The sequence below is a fragment of the Pseudoliparis swirei genome, chromosome 19, assembly GCF_029220125.1.
Source record: "Pseudoliparis swirei isolate HS2019 ecotype Mariana Trench chromosome 19, NWPU_hadal_v1, whole genome shotgun sequence".
Taxonomy (NCBI): Eukaryota; Metazoa; Chordata; class Actinopteri; order Perciformes; family Liparidae; genus Pseudoliparis; species Pseudoliparis swirei.
Window position 1 is genome coordinate 25604724 of NC_079406.1, and position 16621 is coordinate 25621344.

At 42.3% G+C, this 16621-nt stretch overlaps 2 protein-coding genes across 2 annotated transcripts; one reads left to right on the forward strand and one right to left on the reverse strand.

Annotated features, from left to right (window-relative positions):
* The first annotated feature begins 121 nt into the window (after positions 1–121).
* fgf2 (fibroblast growth factor 2) lies at positions 122–7035 on the forward strand. Its single transcript, XM_056439872.1, has 3 exons — positions 122–650; positions 3723–3826; positions 5775–7035. The coding sequence occupies exons 1-3, from the start codon at positions 476–478 to the stop codon at positions 5958–5960; spliced, it is 465 nt and encodes a 154-aa protein (XP_056295847.1). The 5' UTR covers positions 122–475; the 3' UTR covers positions 5961–7035.
* nudt6 (nudix (nucleoside diphosphate linked moiety X)-type motif 6) lies at positions 6778–16545 on the reverse strand. Its single transcript, XM_056439870.1, has 5 exons — positions 16220–16545; positions 14756–14959; positions 12286–12341; positions 8757–8811; positions 6778–7890 (listed from the first exon to the last, which is right to left on the reverse strand). The coding sequence occupies exons 1-5, from the start codon at positions 16479–16481 to the stop codon at positions 7520–7522; spliced, it is 948 nt and encodes a 315-aa protein (XP_056295845.1). The 5' UTR covers positions 16482–16545; the 3' UTR covers positions 6778–7519.
* Positions 16546–16621: the final 76 nt, after the last annotated feature.

Consider the following 16621-nt stretch of genomic DNA (forward strand, 5'->3'; position numbering starts at 1 on the left):
CGTCCCCCTCCTTGCACCTCCTCGACTCCTGCCCGGGTTGGCTGGCTAACCCACTGAGCATTAGTGGGCGTGTGTGTGTGTGTGTGTGTGTGTGTGTGTGCGTGCAAACTGAGGCCCAAAGGGGAAAGCCGTGCACACAGATCTAAGCCAGCTGCCCGGATTCAAACACTTGAAGGAGGCACTCCTCGACTCCTCGTACTCACAGGACGACGGAAAAACCCCACGAAGGAGCAACCGGGAGGAGAGAGAGACGTCTCGGAGTCTGCCTCCGACCTCCAGGAGTCAAAGGGCACTTGTTGGGGGGGCTTCAAGCAAACTGACCTCTAAGAGCCGGGTTGCGTTGGAGGAGGAGGAGGAGGAGGAGGAGGAGGAGGCAGTCGGTGGGAGGTGGGAGGCCACGGCGGGGCTCCTGCACCACTCGAGGAGGAGAAGGGAGACGGAGGAGCAGTCGCGAGGGGGGCCGAGAGGAGAGGATATGGCCACGGGAGAGATCACCACACTTCCCTCCACGCCGGAAGATGGCGGCGGCGGCTTCGCTCCCGGTGCGTTCAGGGACCCCAAGAGGCTGTACTGTAAGAACGGGGGCTTCTTCCTCAGGATCCGCTCCGACGGCGGCGTCGACGGGATCCGGGAGAAGAGCGACCCACACAGTAAGTGCTTCCAGCCGCCGCGCGCGCGCGCGCACACACACACACACACACACACACACACACACACACAGAGCTTCTTTATGGTCTCCAGCTCACTGCGCTTCAGCGTCACGTTCGGTAAACACTGTGAAGCCTGGAGAGGCCTCACCAACTGTGGGTGAATGGGAGTGAGTGTGTGTGCCTCTGTGTGTGTGTGATTGGGAGTGAGCGTGTGTGTGAGTGTGTTTGTGTGTGAGTAAGTGAGTGTGTGTGTTTGTCTGTGTGTGTGTGTTTGTGTGTGTGAGTGGGAGTGAGTCTGTGTTTGTTCAAGGTTCAAGGTTCAAGGTTTTTTATTTGCCATCTGTGCCTAGACCAGCAGTCCAGACACATCGGAATTATTTTTGCAGGGTTCTCCGAGTCAACAGAGGTACAGAGGTGTGCGTGTGTTTGTGTGTGAGTGAGTTTGTGTGTTTGTGTGTGTGTGAGTAAGTGAGTGTGTGTGTGTTAGAGTTAGTGTGTGTTTGTGTGTGAGTGAGTGTGTTTGTGTGTGTGAGTGAGTGAGTTTGTGTTTGTGTGTGTGTGTGTGTGAGTGTGATGCTTCTCAAACGCACTTGTTTGTCCCTTCAACTGGGATACCCCCTCGTTGCCCCTGATTGCTTTGGAGTGTGTCTGCAGTTGCATCAGTAAGGGGGAGGGGCAGGAGGAAGAGGAGGAGCAGGAGGAGGAGGAGGAGAGGGAGGGTGGGGGGGTCCAAATACATTTGGGGGTTTCAGAGGAAGAACTCGTGTCCTGTGACATTTGGAGCAGGTGTGTCCAACCTGGTGCCTGATGGGAAGCACGAGATATTTATAGGATCATTTAAAACTCTCCTCGTTATGTGGACTCTCTTGTGAGCTCCGTCATGTGGACCTCTCCTCCGGACTCTCTCTCTCCGTCATGTGGACTCTCCTCCGTCATGTGGACTCTCTCTCTCCTCCGTCATGTGGACTCTCTCCTCCATCATGTGGACTCTCTCCTCCGTCATGTGGACTCTCTCCTCCATCATGTGGACTCTCTCCTCCGTCATGTGGACTCTCTCTCCTCCGTCATGTGGACTCTCTCTCCTCCGTCATGTGGACTCTCTCTTCCGTCATGTGGACTCTCTCTCCTCCGTCATGTGGACTCTCTCTCCTCCGTCATGTGGACTCTCTCCTCCGTCATGTGGACTCTCTCTCCTCCGTCATGTGGACTCTCTCCTCCGTCATGTGGACTCTCCTCCATCATGTGGACTCTCTCTCCTCCGTCATGTGGACTCTCTCTCCTCCGTCATGTGGACTCTCTCTCTCCTCCGTCATGTGGACTCTCTCTCCTCCGTCATGTGGACTCTCTCTCTCCTCCGTCATGTGGACTCTCTCCTCCGTCATGTGGACTCTCTCTCTCCATCATGTGGACTCTCTCCTCCATCATGTGGACTCTCTCCTCCATCATGTGGACTCTCTCTCTCCGTCATGTGGACTCTCTCTCTCCGTCATGTGGACTCTCTCCTCCGTCATGTGGACTCTCTCCTCCGTCATGTGGACTCTCTCTCCTCCGTCATGTGGACTCTCTCTCCTCCGTCATGTGGACTCTCTCTCTCCTCCGTCATGTGGACTCTCTCTCCTCCATCATGTGGACTCTCTCTCCTCCGTCATGTGGACTCTCTCTCTCCTCCGTCATGTGGACTCTCTCTCCTCCGTCATGTGGACTCTCTCTCCTCCATCATGTGGACTCTCTCCTCCGTCATGTGGACTCTCTCTCCTCCGTCATGTGGACTCTCTCTCTCCTCCATCATGTGGACTCTCTCCTCCATCATGTGGACTCTCTCTCTCCTCCATCATGTGGACTCTCTCTCCTCCGTCATGTGGACTCTCTCTCTCTCCTCCGTCATGTGGACTCTCTCTCCTCCATCATGTGGACTCTCTCTCTCCTCCATCATGTGGACTCTCTCCTCCATCATGTGGACTCTCTCTCTCCTCCATCATGTGGACTCTCTCTCCTCCGTCATGTGGACTCTCTCTCCTCCATCATGTGGACTCTCTCTCCTCCGTCATGTGGACTCTCTCTCCTCCATCATGTGGACTCTCTCTCTCCTCCGTCATGTGGACTCTCTCTCTCCTCCGTCATGTGGACTCTCTCTCCTCCGTCATGTGGACTCTCTCTCCTCCGTCATGTGGACTCTCTCTCCTCCGTCATGTGGACTCTCTCTCCTCCATCATGTGGACTCTCTCCTCCGTCATGTGGACTCTCTCTCCTCCGTCATGTGGACTCTCTCTCTCCTCCGTCATGTGGACTCTCTCTCCGTCATGTGGACTCTCTCCATCATGTGGACTCTCTCTCCTCCATCATGTGGACTCTCTCTCTCCTCCGTCATGTGGACTCTCTCTCCTCCATCATGTGGACTCTCTCTCTCCTCCATCATGTGGACTCTCTCTCCTCCATCATGTGGACTCTCTCTCTCCTCCGTCATGTGGACTCTCTCTCCTCCGTCATGTGGACTCTCTCTCCTCCATCATGTGGACTCTCTCTCTCCTCCGTCATGTGGACTCTCTCTCCTCCATCATGTGGACTCTCTCTCCTCCGTCATGTGGACTCTCTCTCCTCCGTCATGTGGACTCTCTCTCTCCTCCGTCATGTGGACTCTCTCTCCTCCATCATGTGGACTCTCTCTCTCCTCCGTCATGTGGACTCTCTCTCTCCTCCATCATGTGGACTCTCTCTCCTCCATCATGTGGACTCTCTCTCTCCTCCATCATGTGGACTCTCTCTCTCCTCCGTCATGTGGACTCTCTCTCCTCCGTCATGTGGACTCTCTCTCCTCCATCATGTGCCGTCCCATGCCAGATCTTTGAGAAGTACCATGCTGCACGTGTGGGACACATTAAAACCAGATTAAAACCAGATTAAGACCAGATTAAAACCAGATTAAAACCAGATTAAAACCAGATTAAAACCATACCGTTTCCTTTTGTGGTTTGGTTCAGGCTGGTCCATCAGCAGCGCCTCCTCCAGAAGGAATGTGGAGACCTAACAGATACTAACATATCACATTCTTCATTCCCCCCCCCCCCCCCCCAGTAAAGCTCCAGCTGCAGGCCACCTCGGTGGGGGTGGTGGTCATCAAAGGACCGTCCGCTAACCGCTACCTCGCCATGAACCGGGACGGCCGGCTGTTCGGAGCGGTGAGTGAAGCCGGACCTCGAACACGAGCCGCATTTGAACCCCAAATATTAAAATAAAAACCTCTTGTCATAGTCAGCGCTGAGAATAAGAACATTAAAAAAAACAATATTACAAGAGGTCAAGCTGTAGGTGTTTGAGATTCAGACACAATAAACAAAACAAATAACAATATGCAGTAAGAGGAGAGGAGGATGGGCCTGCCACACATGACACACGCCCCTCAGAGGGCTTTACAGGCTGTACACATACCTGTTACCTCCCTGACCTTTGACCTCACATCGGATCAGGAACAACAGGAACGACAAAAGCGAAGAAACCTTCAGGAGAATAGACGTCATGTGACCAGTGACATCAGCAGAATCAGTGACTTTTAAATTCTTAAAACTCATTTGTATGCAACAGTTTTTAAGTGACGTCGTCCTCTCGTGCCGTTTCCTTGGTTCATGAAGTTGTCAGGAGGCCGTTCCTCTAAGGAAAGAGGAAACGAGTCGCCATGTTGAGATGAAGATGATAAACGTCGGCCGCCAAAGGAATAACATGTTCCCGTCTAATTGAGTTTGACTGTTTATGTTTTATATCTGATGATAGAATTTGCCACTCGGACAGAAGTTGATACGATTTATTCTTCATTTTAAATATTTATTTCGAAAATAACGTTCCTGATGTAAAAATACTGAATATCATGCACTTTTTTTTTTTTGTGTTAACATATATTTATAAATGTTTATATATGTTTATATATATTTATTTATTTAGAATTTATACATTTTTATGTGTGTTTCTATAAGTTTATATGTATTTATATACATTTATGTACGTTTAAATACGTTTATACATATTTATGTTTCTACTTGTTTCTATACGTTTGTGTTTATATACATTCATACATGTTTATATACGTTTATAAATGTTTATATACGTTTATACATGTTTATATTTATTTATATGTGTTTATATACATTTATACATGTTTATATGTGTTTATAATTATATACGTATATACATGTTTATATTTATTCATGTGTTTATAATTATATACGTTTATACATGTTTATATTTATGTGTTTATACATGTTTATATTTGTTTATATGTGTTTATAATTATATACGTTTATACATGTTTATATTTATTTATATACGTTTATACATGTTTATATTTGTTTATATTTGTTTATACATGTTTATATGTATGTGTTTATATACGTTTATACATGTTTATTTTTGTTTGTGTTTATATACATTTATACATGTTTATATTTATTTGTATATGTTTATATACGTTTATATTTATGTATATGTGTTTTTCTAGATTTATAAATTTTTATTTGTATATGTTTATATACGTTTATATTTATGTATGTGTTTTTATAGATTTATACATGTTTATTTTTATTTGTATGTGTTTTTATAGATTTATACATGTTTATATTTATTGTTATGTGTTTATATACGTGTATACACGTTGATAAACGTCCTTACGATGTTCAGGCTCCTGATCGATGCTTCAGGTCGGTGAAGGTCAGGTAAAGACAGGAAGTAAAACAAAAGCTCCTCAAATACAAAAAAATGTCGACGCCAGAAGAGAGAGACTTTCTGTCTGGTGCCCTTATTTATGAACCCCGTGGCACAACTTCCTTTAATAATAAATAATAAAGTCTTTACTGCATGAGACAGACTCCTTCAAGAGAAAACAGAGAGGCGGCATCGAGCTCCGGGGGCTTTTCTTTTTAATACTTTAATGTCATAAATTGTGCAGCATTACACATTTTTTCTTCCTTTCCAAAAACATACTCCACACATTAAATCAAATGTCACGCAAACACGAGCAGAGAAAAGAAAAGAAAACATGCCGTGTGAAATCCTGCAGACTTTCCATGGGTTGAGATATTCAAAGTTTCATAGTTTTGTGACTGTAACTGACGCTCGTCTCCTCGTCTTCCTCTCCAGAGACGAGCGACGGACGAATGCCACTTCCTGGAGCGGCTGGAGAGCAACAACTACAACACCTACCGCTCCAGGAAGTACCCCAGCATGTACGTGGCGCTCAAGAGGACCGGGAAGTACAAGTCCGGCAGCAAGACCGGGCCGGGCCAGAAGGCCATCCTGTTTCTGCCCATGTCCGCCAAGTGCTAGAAGAAGAAGACGAAGGAGAAGAAGTGACGGCAGCGAAGAAGAAGATGAAGATTTGACGGTAACAAAGATGAAAATGAGGTGGCGGCAACGAAGAAGATGAGACGGAAACAAAGAAGATGTGACTCAACGAAGAAGAAGATGAAGTGACGGCAGCGAAGATGAAGAAGATTTGACGGGAACAAAGATGAAGATGATTTTACGGCAACAAAGAAGATGAAGATGTGACGTTAACGAAGAAGACGAAGATGTGACACCAACGAATAAGATGTGACACCAACGAAGAAGATGAAGATGTGACGTTAACGAAGATGTGACTCAACGAAGAAGATGAAGATGTGACGTTAACGAAGAAGATGTGACTCAACGAAGAAGATGATTTGATGGCAACGAAGATGAAGATGTGACGTTAACGAAGAAAACGAAGATGTGACACCAACGAAGAAGATGAAGATGATGTGACGTTAACGAAGAAGACGAAGATGTGACACCAACGAAGAAGATGAAGATGTGACTCAACGAAGAAGATGAATATGTGACGTTAACAAAGATGTTACTCAACGAAGAGGATGTGACGTCAACAAAGAAGATGAAGATGTGACTAAAGATGAAGAAGAGTTGGGGCCCCGCTGCCCCCCACCCTGAGCTGTGGCGCCTCCCCCTGCGGCCCAGTGGCTCTCTGGCTGCTGCCCAGTGGAACCAGCTCACACCGCAGCCAGGTGCCTTGCTCAAGGGCAGCGTTCCCTCTCTGGCCGGCGGGGTTTGAAACCGCGACCTTCAGATGACCTCCCACCGCTGCGAGAGGAATATCTCCATGACGTCGGCGACGCACCTGAAGGACTTTATTTAAAGATTCAACTTTTTGTTTGACAAAGAACTCAAAAACAAAAACATCCAGAAACCTGAGCAGCCGTTAGCGAGAGGATCATTTTAGATCTGTGCACCGGAGCATAACTTCTACATTTATTAATAACTTCTACATTTATTAATACGAGATAAAAGGTCATGAAAGGCAGTTAATTAAAAAAAAAAAAATAAGATGATTTTTTATCTTTGCCAGTCATTTTAATATGAATATTGTAACGACACTTGCCACTACATGATATATATGTATACATATATATTTATATATACACATATATATATATAAGCATATATTAACATATATTTTTATATACATATATATGTATATATATATATTTATATATCTACATATATATGTATACACACATATATATATATATACTTATATAGTTATATATACATATATATGTACATATATATGTACATATATATATATATCAGAATGAAAAACAGTCCCTAAAATAAATTTAAAAGTAATCTGCAGCCAACACTGTCCAACAGATTTCGTTTTCCAACATGGCCGCCAAAAAAGAAGGTTAAATGACCCGTATCAAACTCCGTCGGAGGCACCACAGGCAGGTGTTTCATAACAAGTGTTTTCTTGTAGTTTTGCTCCATTTAAACTTCATCTCTTGCCATAAATACACGTTAAATACGAGCGACGCCGACGGCCTCGCGTTAGCGCAGCCGCTAGCCCGCTAGCCGTCCGGCTGCCGGCAGTACAGCTGGTAGAGCTTCCCCGAGCGGACGGCGGGGATGTCCTCCGCCGGGAGGTCGATCTCCCCGAAGCCGCGCTCCAGGCCGCGCAGCAGCAGCCGCGCCAGCCGCGCGGTGACGGGCGTGGCTAGCTCCGCCTCCGCCAGCTCGGCGAGCCGCAGCCACTCGCAGCGCTCGCACTCCCGCGTGCAGAAGTCGATGCGGTAGCTGAGCGGCGCCAGGCGGCACACGATGTATATGTCCGACGCCCCGAAGGCGCCGGGGTGGTCGTGCTGCTGCCGGAGGCCGAGCAGCGCCCGGAACTCGGAGCGCACGCCGGTCTCCTCCAAGACCTCGCGGACCGCCGTGGCGCCTGGGAGGGAGTCGAGAAAACACACGCTCAAGTTCCTTCTGGTTGGACGACGATTGGTTCGGTGTGTGTGTGGGGCGGGGGGGGGGGGGAGATAAATTAAAATTACATACACTGCCGATCAAAAGTTTTAGATCACGCCCATTCTTACAGTTTTTATTGAAAAGTAGGCAGTTCAAGTGAAGAACCTGAAATGCTACAGAGGTCAGCGACAAACCGCCAGAGGTCAAACTAAAAAGTTTAGTTTACAAAAACTGGAAAATAATGTAATTTTCAGAGTTATATAAAAAGTTTTTTTTTTAAAGTGATTGACAACTTGCAGCTGGAAAAACTTTCTGAACAATATTTGTTCGGCTGTAACATCTCCAATTGTTTATTTGTTCTATGCGTTAATGCGTTAAGTATATTGAGAAATTAAACTGTACATTTCAATAACAAGTTGGGAAATTGAGATGTTCTAAAACTTTTGACCGGTAGTGTGTGTGTATGTATGTGTATATATATATATATATATATATATAAATACACAAATATATATATATATATTAAAACACAAATAAATATATCCATATATATATTTTAATACACAAATATAAATAAAATAAAAATATCTATAAATATATATATTAATACACAAAGAAATATATATTTATAAAATATATATAAATATATGAATATTTTTATTTGGGGGGGGGGCTGTGGTCACATGTATATAAAATTAAAGCTGCTTTTAAAATGTAAAAAAAAAGAGGTGCCTTTCTCAGCTTCTATATATATATTGTGTGTCTTTATTTGTGTACAGTTCTAATGACTGTGTCCTCTTAGAGGTTCAGATTTTACTGGAATACTTTCTTATTTTTTGAGCTCACCAATATTTTCCCCTGGATCCGACAAGCCACCGGGGAACTTCCAAGCGTTCTTTGTCTGAGAGACACAGAGTGATAAAGTTAAACATGTTAACATGTAAAATGTATCATAAGACTTTTATACTTTCCCCAAAAAGTTTTTTAGGCTTTCACATTTTTTTTATTTGTAGCCCAATCCCTGTAGTTATTTTAAAGGATATTTTTTAACTATATATATTTATTTTGATTTTACAAATTAACAACACAGGGCTTTAAGCATTTTAGGCCGTTCAGTTTTAAAGTCTCTTTTTTTTTGGGTGCGTTTGATTTTCTTTTTGAAGAAAATCCCAGCGAGTGACAGACGATGCGTTCAAAGACTCGCCGTATTAACTAATTATATGAACTATTACATGAGATGTTCAACGTGTCCCCCCCACTAGTATTTAATCACAGTCTGCTGTTATGATGTCAGTGTTGTGTACATATTGTTGTCGTTAAAGAACTTTGTATGCCGTGCTTTGTCTTTCTTAAACGCCATTTCATCGTCGACATATAAAGATAAATCGCTAGTTTTGGATGCCGTAGAAATGTGCTCGTAGTAAAAGTAATAAAAAGGGATTTTGTTCAACTCTGATCTCTGAGTGTTTTCTTTCGGAGTAGAAACGTCCAAAATAATAAACACACAGAAACACTCGGGGCCAGAAACATGTCGCTGCTTCATCCAACAGGAAATGAGCCGGAGCCCTTCGGCCCGCCGGTGAACCGGAGCGATAACGACGCGGTTCCCCGGTTCCTTTCCCAGGAGGCAGAGACCCTCCACGAGCTCTGAGCCAGGAGCGCAAACTCACTTCCAGTAAATGGCTCCATGCACACAGAAACATGAAGGAGACACCTAGAACCCAACACGGTTCTTCAGAGTGATGCCACAGAAGAACCATTTCTGGTTCCTCGAAGAACCTTTCACACGAGAGTTCTTTAAAGAACCATTTCCTTAAGTAGTTCTTAAAAGAACATATAAAGGTGTCTCAGAGAACCTTCAAAATGTGGTTCCTTAAGGCACCATTTCTGGTTCCATGAAGAACCTTTCAAACCAGGGTTCTTTAAAGAACCATTTCCTTAAAGAGTTCTTCAAAGAACCTATAAAGGTGTCTCAGAGAAGCTTAAACATTGTTTTTTAAGTGACCATTTTTGGTTCCTCAAAGAACCTTTCAAACCAGGGTTCTCTAAAGAACCATTTCCTTAAGTAGTTCTTCAAAGAACCATACAAAAATGATTCTTTGATGCACCATTGTTGGTTCCACAAAGAACCTTTCCAACCAGGGTTCTTTAAAGAACCAATTCCTTAAAGAGTCCTTAAAAGAACCTATCAAAGTGTCTCAAAGAACCTTAAAAACATGGTTCTTTAAGGCCCCATTTCTGGTTCCACAGAGAACTTTTCAGACCAGGGTTCTTTAAAGAACCATTTCCTTAAAGAGTTCTTCGAAGAACCTATAAAGGTGTCTCAAATAACTTTAAAAGGGTTCTTTGAGGCACCATTTCTGGTTCCTTAAAGAACCATTTCCTTAAAGAGTTATTCATGAACCTATAAAGGTATCTCCAACGAAGAAAAAAAAAAGTCAGTCGGTGATGGTTCTTCGTAGAACCACAAAGCCTTTAAAGGAACCATTTAAGAACCATTATTTTCCTGTGTGTGGGGAGGAGGAGGAGGAGGAGATAAAGACTCTTCCCTCACTAACTGTTTCCCTCTGTTGCCGGGCAGAACGCCACTGAGACACATCATTATCTGCTCAGAAGACTCCCGGCTGGCGCGCATGTTAAGGTCTTCATGCTGTAGATCTTACAGCCGGCGCGTGTTCCTCCCTCCAGACTCGGCCTGGACTTTAATCCAGACTTTTATCTGCCATTAGTGTGTATAGAGCAGCAGCGCAGACCCACTAGAGACCTCAGTCAACACTTCAGAAATAACACGATAATAAGAAAGAACAACTACAAAATATAAAAGAAAACACTAAACAGAAGGTGGTAATATGTACAATAGAAAGAAAGGTGGTAATATGAACAGTTTTGGATACAGTTTTGAATTACAGATTGTAATAATAAGTCACATATTGCACATAAGTGTAAATAAATGAGGTTGTGTTGGGTTATTACACATATTTCATATATGTGTGCATATATATATATATTAATATATGTGTGCAAATATATTTATTTCTATTTTAATATATGTGTGCATGCATATACATATTTTTTAATATGTGAGCATATCTATGTATATTTTGATATATTAATTTTAATATTTGTGTGCATAAATATATTAATGTGTGCATATATATATATCTTTTAATATGTGTGCATATATATACATATATATATTAATATATGTGTGCATATATATATATCTTAATATACGTGTTCATATATATTAATATGTGTGCATATATATTTATATATATATTAATGTGTGCATATATATAATATGTGTGTGTATATATATTTCACTATATATATATATATATTTGTGTGCATATATATAATATGTGTGTGTATATATTTCTATATATATATATATAAATATTTGTGTGCATATATATATAAATATTTGTGCATATATATATTAATATACGTGTTCATATATATTAATATATGTGTGCATATATATTTCTATAAATATTAATGTGTGCATATAATATGTGTGTGTATATATTTCTATATATATACAGGACTGTCTCAGAAAATTAGAATATTGTGATAAAGTTCTTTATTTTCTGTAATGCAAAAACATTTAATATTGCTGATTATGGCTTACAGCTTAAGAAAACTCAAATATCCTATTTCTAAATATTAGAATATCATGAAAAAGTATACTAGTAGGGTATTAAAGAAATCACTTGAATCGTCTAATTAACTCGAAACACCTGGAAACACATTTTCAAATGTTTGATTTTGTTTTGCTGTTATAAATCTTTTTTTTTACTTGGTCTGAGGAAATATTCAAATTTTATGAGATAGGATTTTAGAGTTTTCTTAGCTATTTTATAATCATCAATATTAAAAAAAAAAAAAGGCTTGCAATATTTCAGTTGATTTGTAATGAAGAATAATTGACATTTTTTTTTTTTTTAATTGCATATTTAAAATAAAGAACTTTATCACAATATTCTAATTTTCTGAGACAGTCCTGTATATATATATATAAATATTTGTGTGCATATATATATATATATATATATAATTAATTTAGTGGTTGTTTGTTTACTTCACAGCTTACAACATGTACTCTGTGCTCTCGGACTTCATATCTCAAAACGTTAAATTGTTTTTCTAACTTTGTGTTATTTATTTCTTGAAAGCGCCTCATGGCCCCACAGCGTGGCCCCACAGCGTGGCCCCACAGCGCGGCCCCACAGCGTGGCCCCACAGCGCGGCTCTGTGAGGGCGGACTGACGCTCACTGTGGAAACCGACGGCGGTCACGACCAACAACATGTTTATTCTGGTGAACTGACATGCTCCCTCCACACGGCCGTGATGAATGTAACAGTGACGCTCACCTTGTTTCGGTCCTGGACCACCAGAACTTTCCCGTTCGACTCGTCAACGACGGCGCCTGCGGAAACCGAACAATCAATCACATTTCGGGCTTTTACTTCACATATTTAGCATTTTATGGACGCCAGCTGGTCCGCATGTTGCACCGACGTGAACCCGTGGAGTTCAAAGGGAACGCAACGTAGAACCAGCGCCTCGGGGGGGAAGGGCTTATCTTAGATTTGCGCTGTTGACGATCGATAAAAGTCAACAACAACACGATTCACGTTTATTCCGCTTCTCAAAACTGCCGCGCCGAAGAGAAACCCAACGGAACGCCCCCGCGTTAACCCGAAGGCGTCGGACTCTGCGACCGCTCTGATTGGCTCTCGAGCCGCGTGAACAGGGAGTTACATTCACAGTTACTCAGCTGAACTCGTGAAACATTTGGACTTCCCACTTCTCCTTTAACATGACTAAGAGAGGCAGCTATGTGCCGCTGACAGGAGGAAGAGGAGGAGGAGGAGGAGGAGGAGGAGGAAAAACGGGCCACTTTCTTTTCCCGGTTGGCTCCTTTTCTTTTGACGGGCCTCCTCGAATGAATGTCACCGATGTGTAAAAGAGGGACGGGTCCGACTTGGACCTCCAAGTGGAAAGTGATGTCATCCCCGAGCCACCGAGGCCCGCCCGCCGCTGACGGAGGCTTTCATGACGGAGGCTTCGGTGTGGGGGAACAGCGCGCTCACACGGGAGAGGACAAACTCATTCATTATGGAGACTAAACAGCCCAGAAGCATCACAGGGGGACTGTAGGCTCTGGAGTAAAACAACAACAACAACAACAGCAACAGCCTACTTAAAGAGCAGCTGCACTCGTCGGCACGTTTTGTTGTGGGCCGACTCAAAGATGGTTGTATAGAAGTCTATACTTCATGTGTTAAAGCTGCCTTCTCTCTCCTGACCACCAGGGGGCGACTCCTCTGGTTGTATAGAAGTCTATGCTTCATATGATAAAGCTGCATTTTCTCTACTGACCACCAGGGGGCGACTCCTGTGGTTGTATAGAAGTATATGCTTCATGTGTTAAAGCTGCATTCTCTCTACTGACCACCAGGGGGCGACTCCTCTGGTTGTATAGAAGTATATGCTTCATGTGTTAAAACTGCATTCTCTCTACTGACCACCAGGGGGCGACTCCTCTGGTTGTATAGAAGTATATGCTTCATGTGTTAAAGCTGCATTCTCTCTACTGACCACCCGGGGGCGACTCCTCTGGTTGTATAGAAGTATATGCTTCATGTATGAAAGCTGCATTCTCTTTCCTGACCACAAGGGGGCGACTCCTCTGGTTGTATAGAAGTATATGCTTCATGTGTTAAAGCTCCCACTCGCAACTGTGGTCGCACGAAAAAAACAAGATGGCTCCCGGTGGTAAATGTTCCTCTGCTTCCCACAGTCAGTGGAGGTCACGTTGACATTTCGGGTTTAAACACCCAGAATTCCCAAATGTACGACCTCATCAACTGCGTGACTTGTGTCTCCATCGATCCGGCGTCACGCCTCCAGTGACCGCCGTTCCCCCGCGTAACGAACGAGCTGCAAACGAGGATCAGATCCTCCGAGCGGCAGATTCCTAACCTCAGCGTCATCGTTGTGGGAGAGAAAAAATCCAATGAAAAAGAAAAACTTCCCAACTCCAGGAAGCTGTGGACATGTTCTGACATGCTCGAGTGCAGCTTCTGTGAAAAAGGTTTCAAAGAAAACAACGACACGCTGCCCTCTGCTGGACGATCAGAGACATGGCACTCTGCAAGGTCTGCAACCACTCCTCCTCCTCCTCCTCCTCCTCACACACTAAAAAAAGTTGGGAAAATTGGTCTCCGGCTTAATATATGTAATATTATTTTAATCATATATATGAGAATAAATATATATATAGATATATATATATATACACACACATATCTATATATATATAAAAATCTAGATTTATATATAAATAAAATATATCCACAGAAAAAATCTCTCTTTATATATAAATGTATATATAAAGAAAATATAGCCACAAAAGAATCTCTCTATAAATCTATATATATAAAAATCTATATTTATATATAAAGAAAATATAGCCACAAATAAATATCTCTCTATATATGTATATATAAATCTATATATATAAAAATATATATTTTTATATAAAGAAAATATACCCACAAAAAAATCTCTCTACAGATATAAAAATCTCTCTATAAAATACATCTCTATTTATATATATAAAGAAAATAAATCCACAAAAAGAAACTCTCTCTCTCTCTATATATATATATATAATTTTTTTTTTTTTTAAAGTATATATATACAGATTTGTCTTACTTCTCTTCATCAGATCCACGACCAACACCATCTGCAGTAGACTGTTTGTTTTTCATATTATTTTAATATCCTACTAAAGGTCAATGACCTCTCAGGCTGAATTCATTGAAATCTCTCTACCTGCCACTCCTATTTGGTGCGTCGCGTACCCCGGCAGCCGGCTGGCCCCGTCCCCCAGCCAGAGGGCCAGCACGGCGTGGTGGCGTTGGGCGTGGTGGAAGGCGAAGCCGTGGGCGTGGGCGGCGGCGGCACAGCGGCTCAGGGAGATGGGCACCCGGAGCCACGCGGCCACCCGGCCCTCGGCTCTCCACAGGGCCAGAGAATCTAGGGAGTACACGGAGGTTAAAATAAATAAATGATTAATGAGATTTATTAAATAACAAAAACTGCAGAAACAGACAGGAAATAGAAGATTGTTTGTGGGGTTTTATTTGTCATGCTTAACCGGATTTCGGGAGGCACATGGAAAATGTAAAGAAGAGGAGGAAGAAAAAGATGACAAGCAGAGACAATGAGTAGCCTGAAGGGAGAGGAACAGAGCTTTTAGAGTGGAGGGAAAGGTTGCCGGATCGAATCCCAGACGGACTGGAAGAATGCAGATTCATACATCCTCTATGAATAAAACATGGTCAGGTATTTTGCTGATATATCAGCTACGATAATATATAATGACTTTTCTAATAACATTAATTTAATATCTTTAAGGTTTTTGAGTTTAAATCAATTCAAAATAAAATAGATAGCAGTTTAAAGGTCACGTTGTCATGAGCGGTTTCACTTTTTTCGACAGGTAATTATTGAACAATAAACCATTACTTAAAATAATTCAATAGAATCAGATTCCTCAATATAAAAAATAAGAAAGTTAGTAGCTAATATAATAATAATAATAATGAGAATTATTATTATTGCTCTCTTCTTTCCCTATATATATATATATATATAACCAATCTATATTTATATAGAAAGAAAATATATCCACAAAAAAAACTATATATAAATCTCTATTTATATATATAAAGAAAATATATCTACAGAAAAAATCTCTCTCTCTCTATATATATATATATATAAATATATATATATATATAAATATATATAAAAGAATCTATATTTATATATAAAGACAATATATCCACACAATATATATATATATATATATAAATCTATATATAATTTTTTTTATATTTACTGTATATAAAGAAAATATATCCACAAAAGAAATCTCTCTTTATAAAAATCTAGTGGCTAATATAATAATAATACGAATTATTATTATTATTGCTCTCTTCTTTCCCTTCGCTTATTGAAATGGGTAATGCATTAAAGGCTAAAATGAAATCTATAACGCACATAAGTTTTTATTAATAAATAATTAAACTAACTCCTCCCCTTTATCACCAACAACTATAAAGAGAAAACAATGAAACCTGCCTAAGTTATATATTTAGGGACACCTTTGCCCTGCAGGCATCCAGGCACCTGCACCTATAACGCACGTGCGGCAGCTGACCGCTGTCCCTCTCTCGCGCGCGCACACACACACGTGTTCCGCCCGGTGCATTAAACTCATATCACACTAACCGTGGAGCAATCTGCTGAACGCGGCCTCGCTGATGTCCGCCGGTAACCGGACGTCCGCCAGGTTCACGGTCACTCCACCGAATCGGTCCACTCTGCCCGGCAAAGCGCCGCCGGTGCCCGGCTTTTGAGAACGAGCCGCTGCGCCGCACGAGAACGCACGCGCGGCTGAGCGCGCGGGACACGACGCCCCGCTGCTCCAAAGAAGCCTTCCGACTAGTCTCGCCATGGGCACGCGCGTCAGAGCGGAGGCGCACGCGGCCATTGTCACTGCGCGAGCATATGTCACCGGGGAGGAAAGAAAGTTTAGCTCGAGGTTCAATTGTCAACCCCGGCAATGTGAGCACGGGACAGTTACGTAAACATCCGCCCTGCACGTTGCGTAAATACCATAAAGCTACGTAA

Excerpts from the sequence above, each read along its gene's own strand:
- nudt6 (XM_056439870.1), bottom strand. The coding sequence starts at position 16,481 with ATGGCCGCGTGCGCCTCCGCTCTGACGCGCGTGCCCATGGCGAGACTA. Across the intron at positions 8,812-12,285 it reads TGGTCCAGGACCGAAACAAG|ACAAAGAACGCTTGGAAGTT; the intron begins GTGAGCGTCACT and ends TGTGTCTCTCAG. Across the intron at positions 7,891-8,756 it reads GGATCCAGGGGAAAATATTG|GCGCCACGGCGGTCCGCGAG; the intron begins GTGAGCTCAAAA and ends ACTCCCTCCCAG.
- fgf2 (XM_056439872.1), top strand. The coding sequence starts at position 476 with ATGGCCACGGGAGAGATCACCACACTTCCCTCCACGCCGGAAGATGGC. Across the intron at positions 651-3,722 it reads GGAGAAGAGCGACCCACACA|TAAAGCTCCAGCTGCAGGCC; the intron begins GTAAGTGCTTCC and ends CCCCCCCCCCAG. Across the intron at positions 3,827-5,774 it reads ACGGCCGGCTGTTCGGAGCG|AGACGAGCGACGGACGAATG; the intron begins GTGAGTGAAGCC and ends CTTCCTCTCCAG.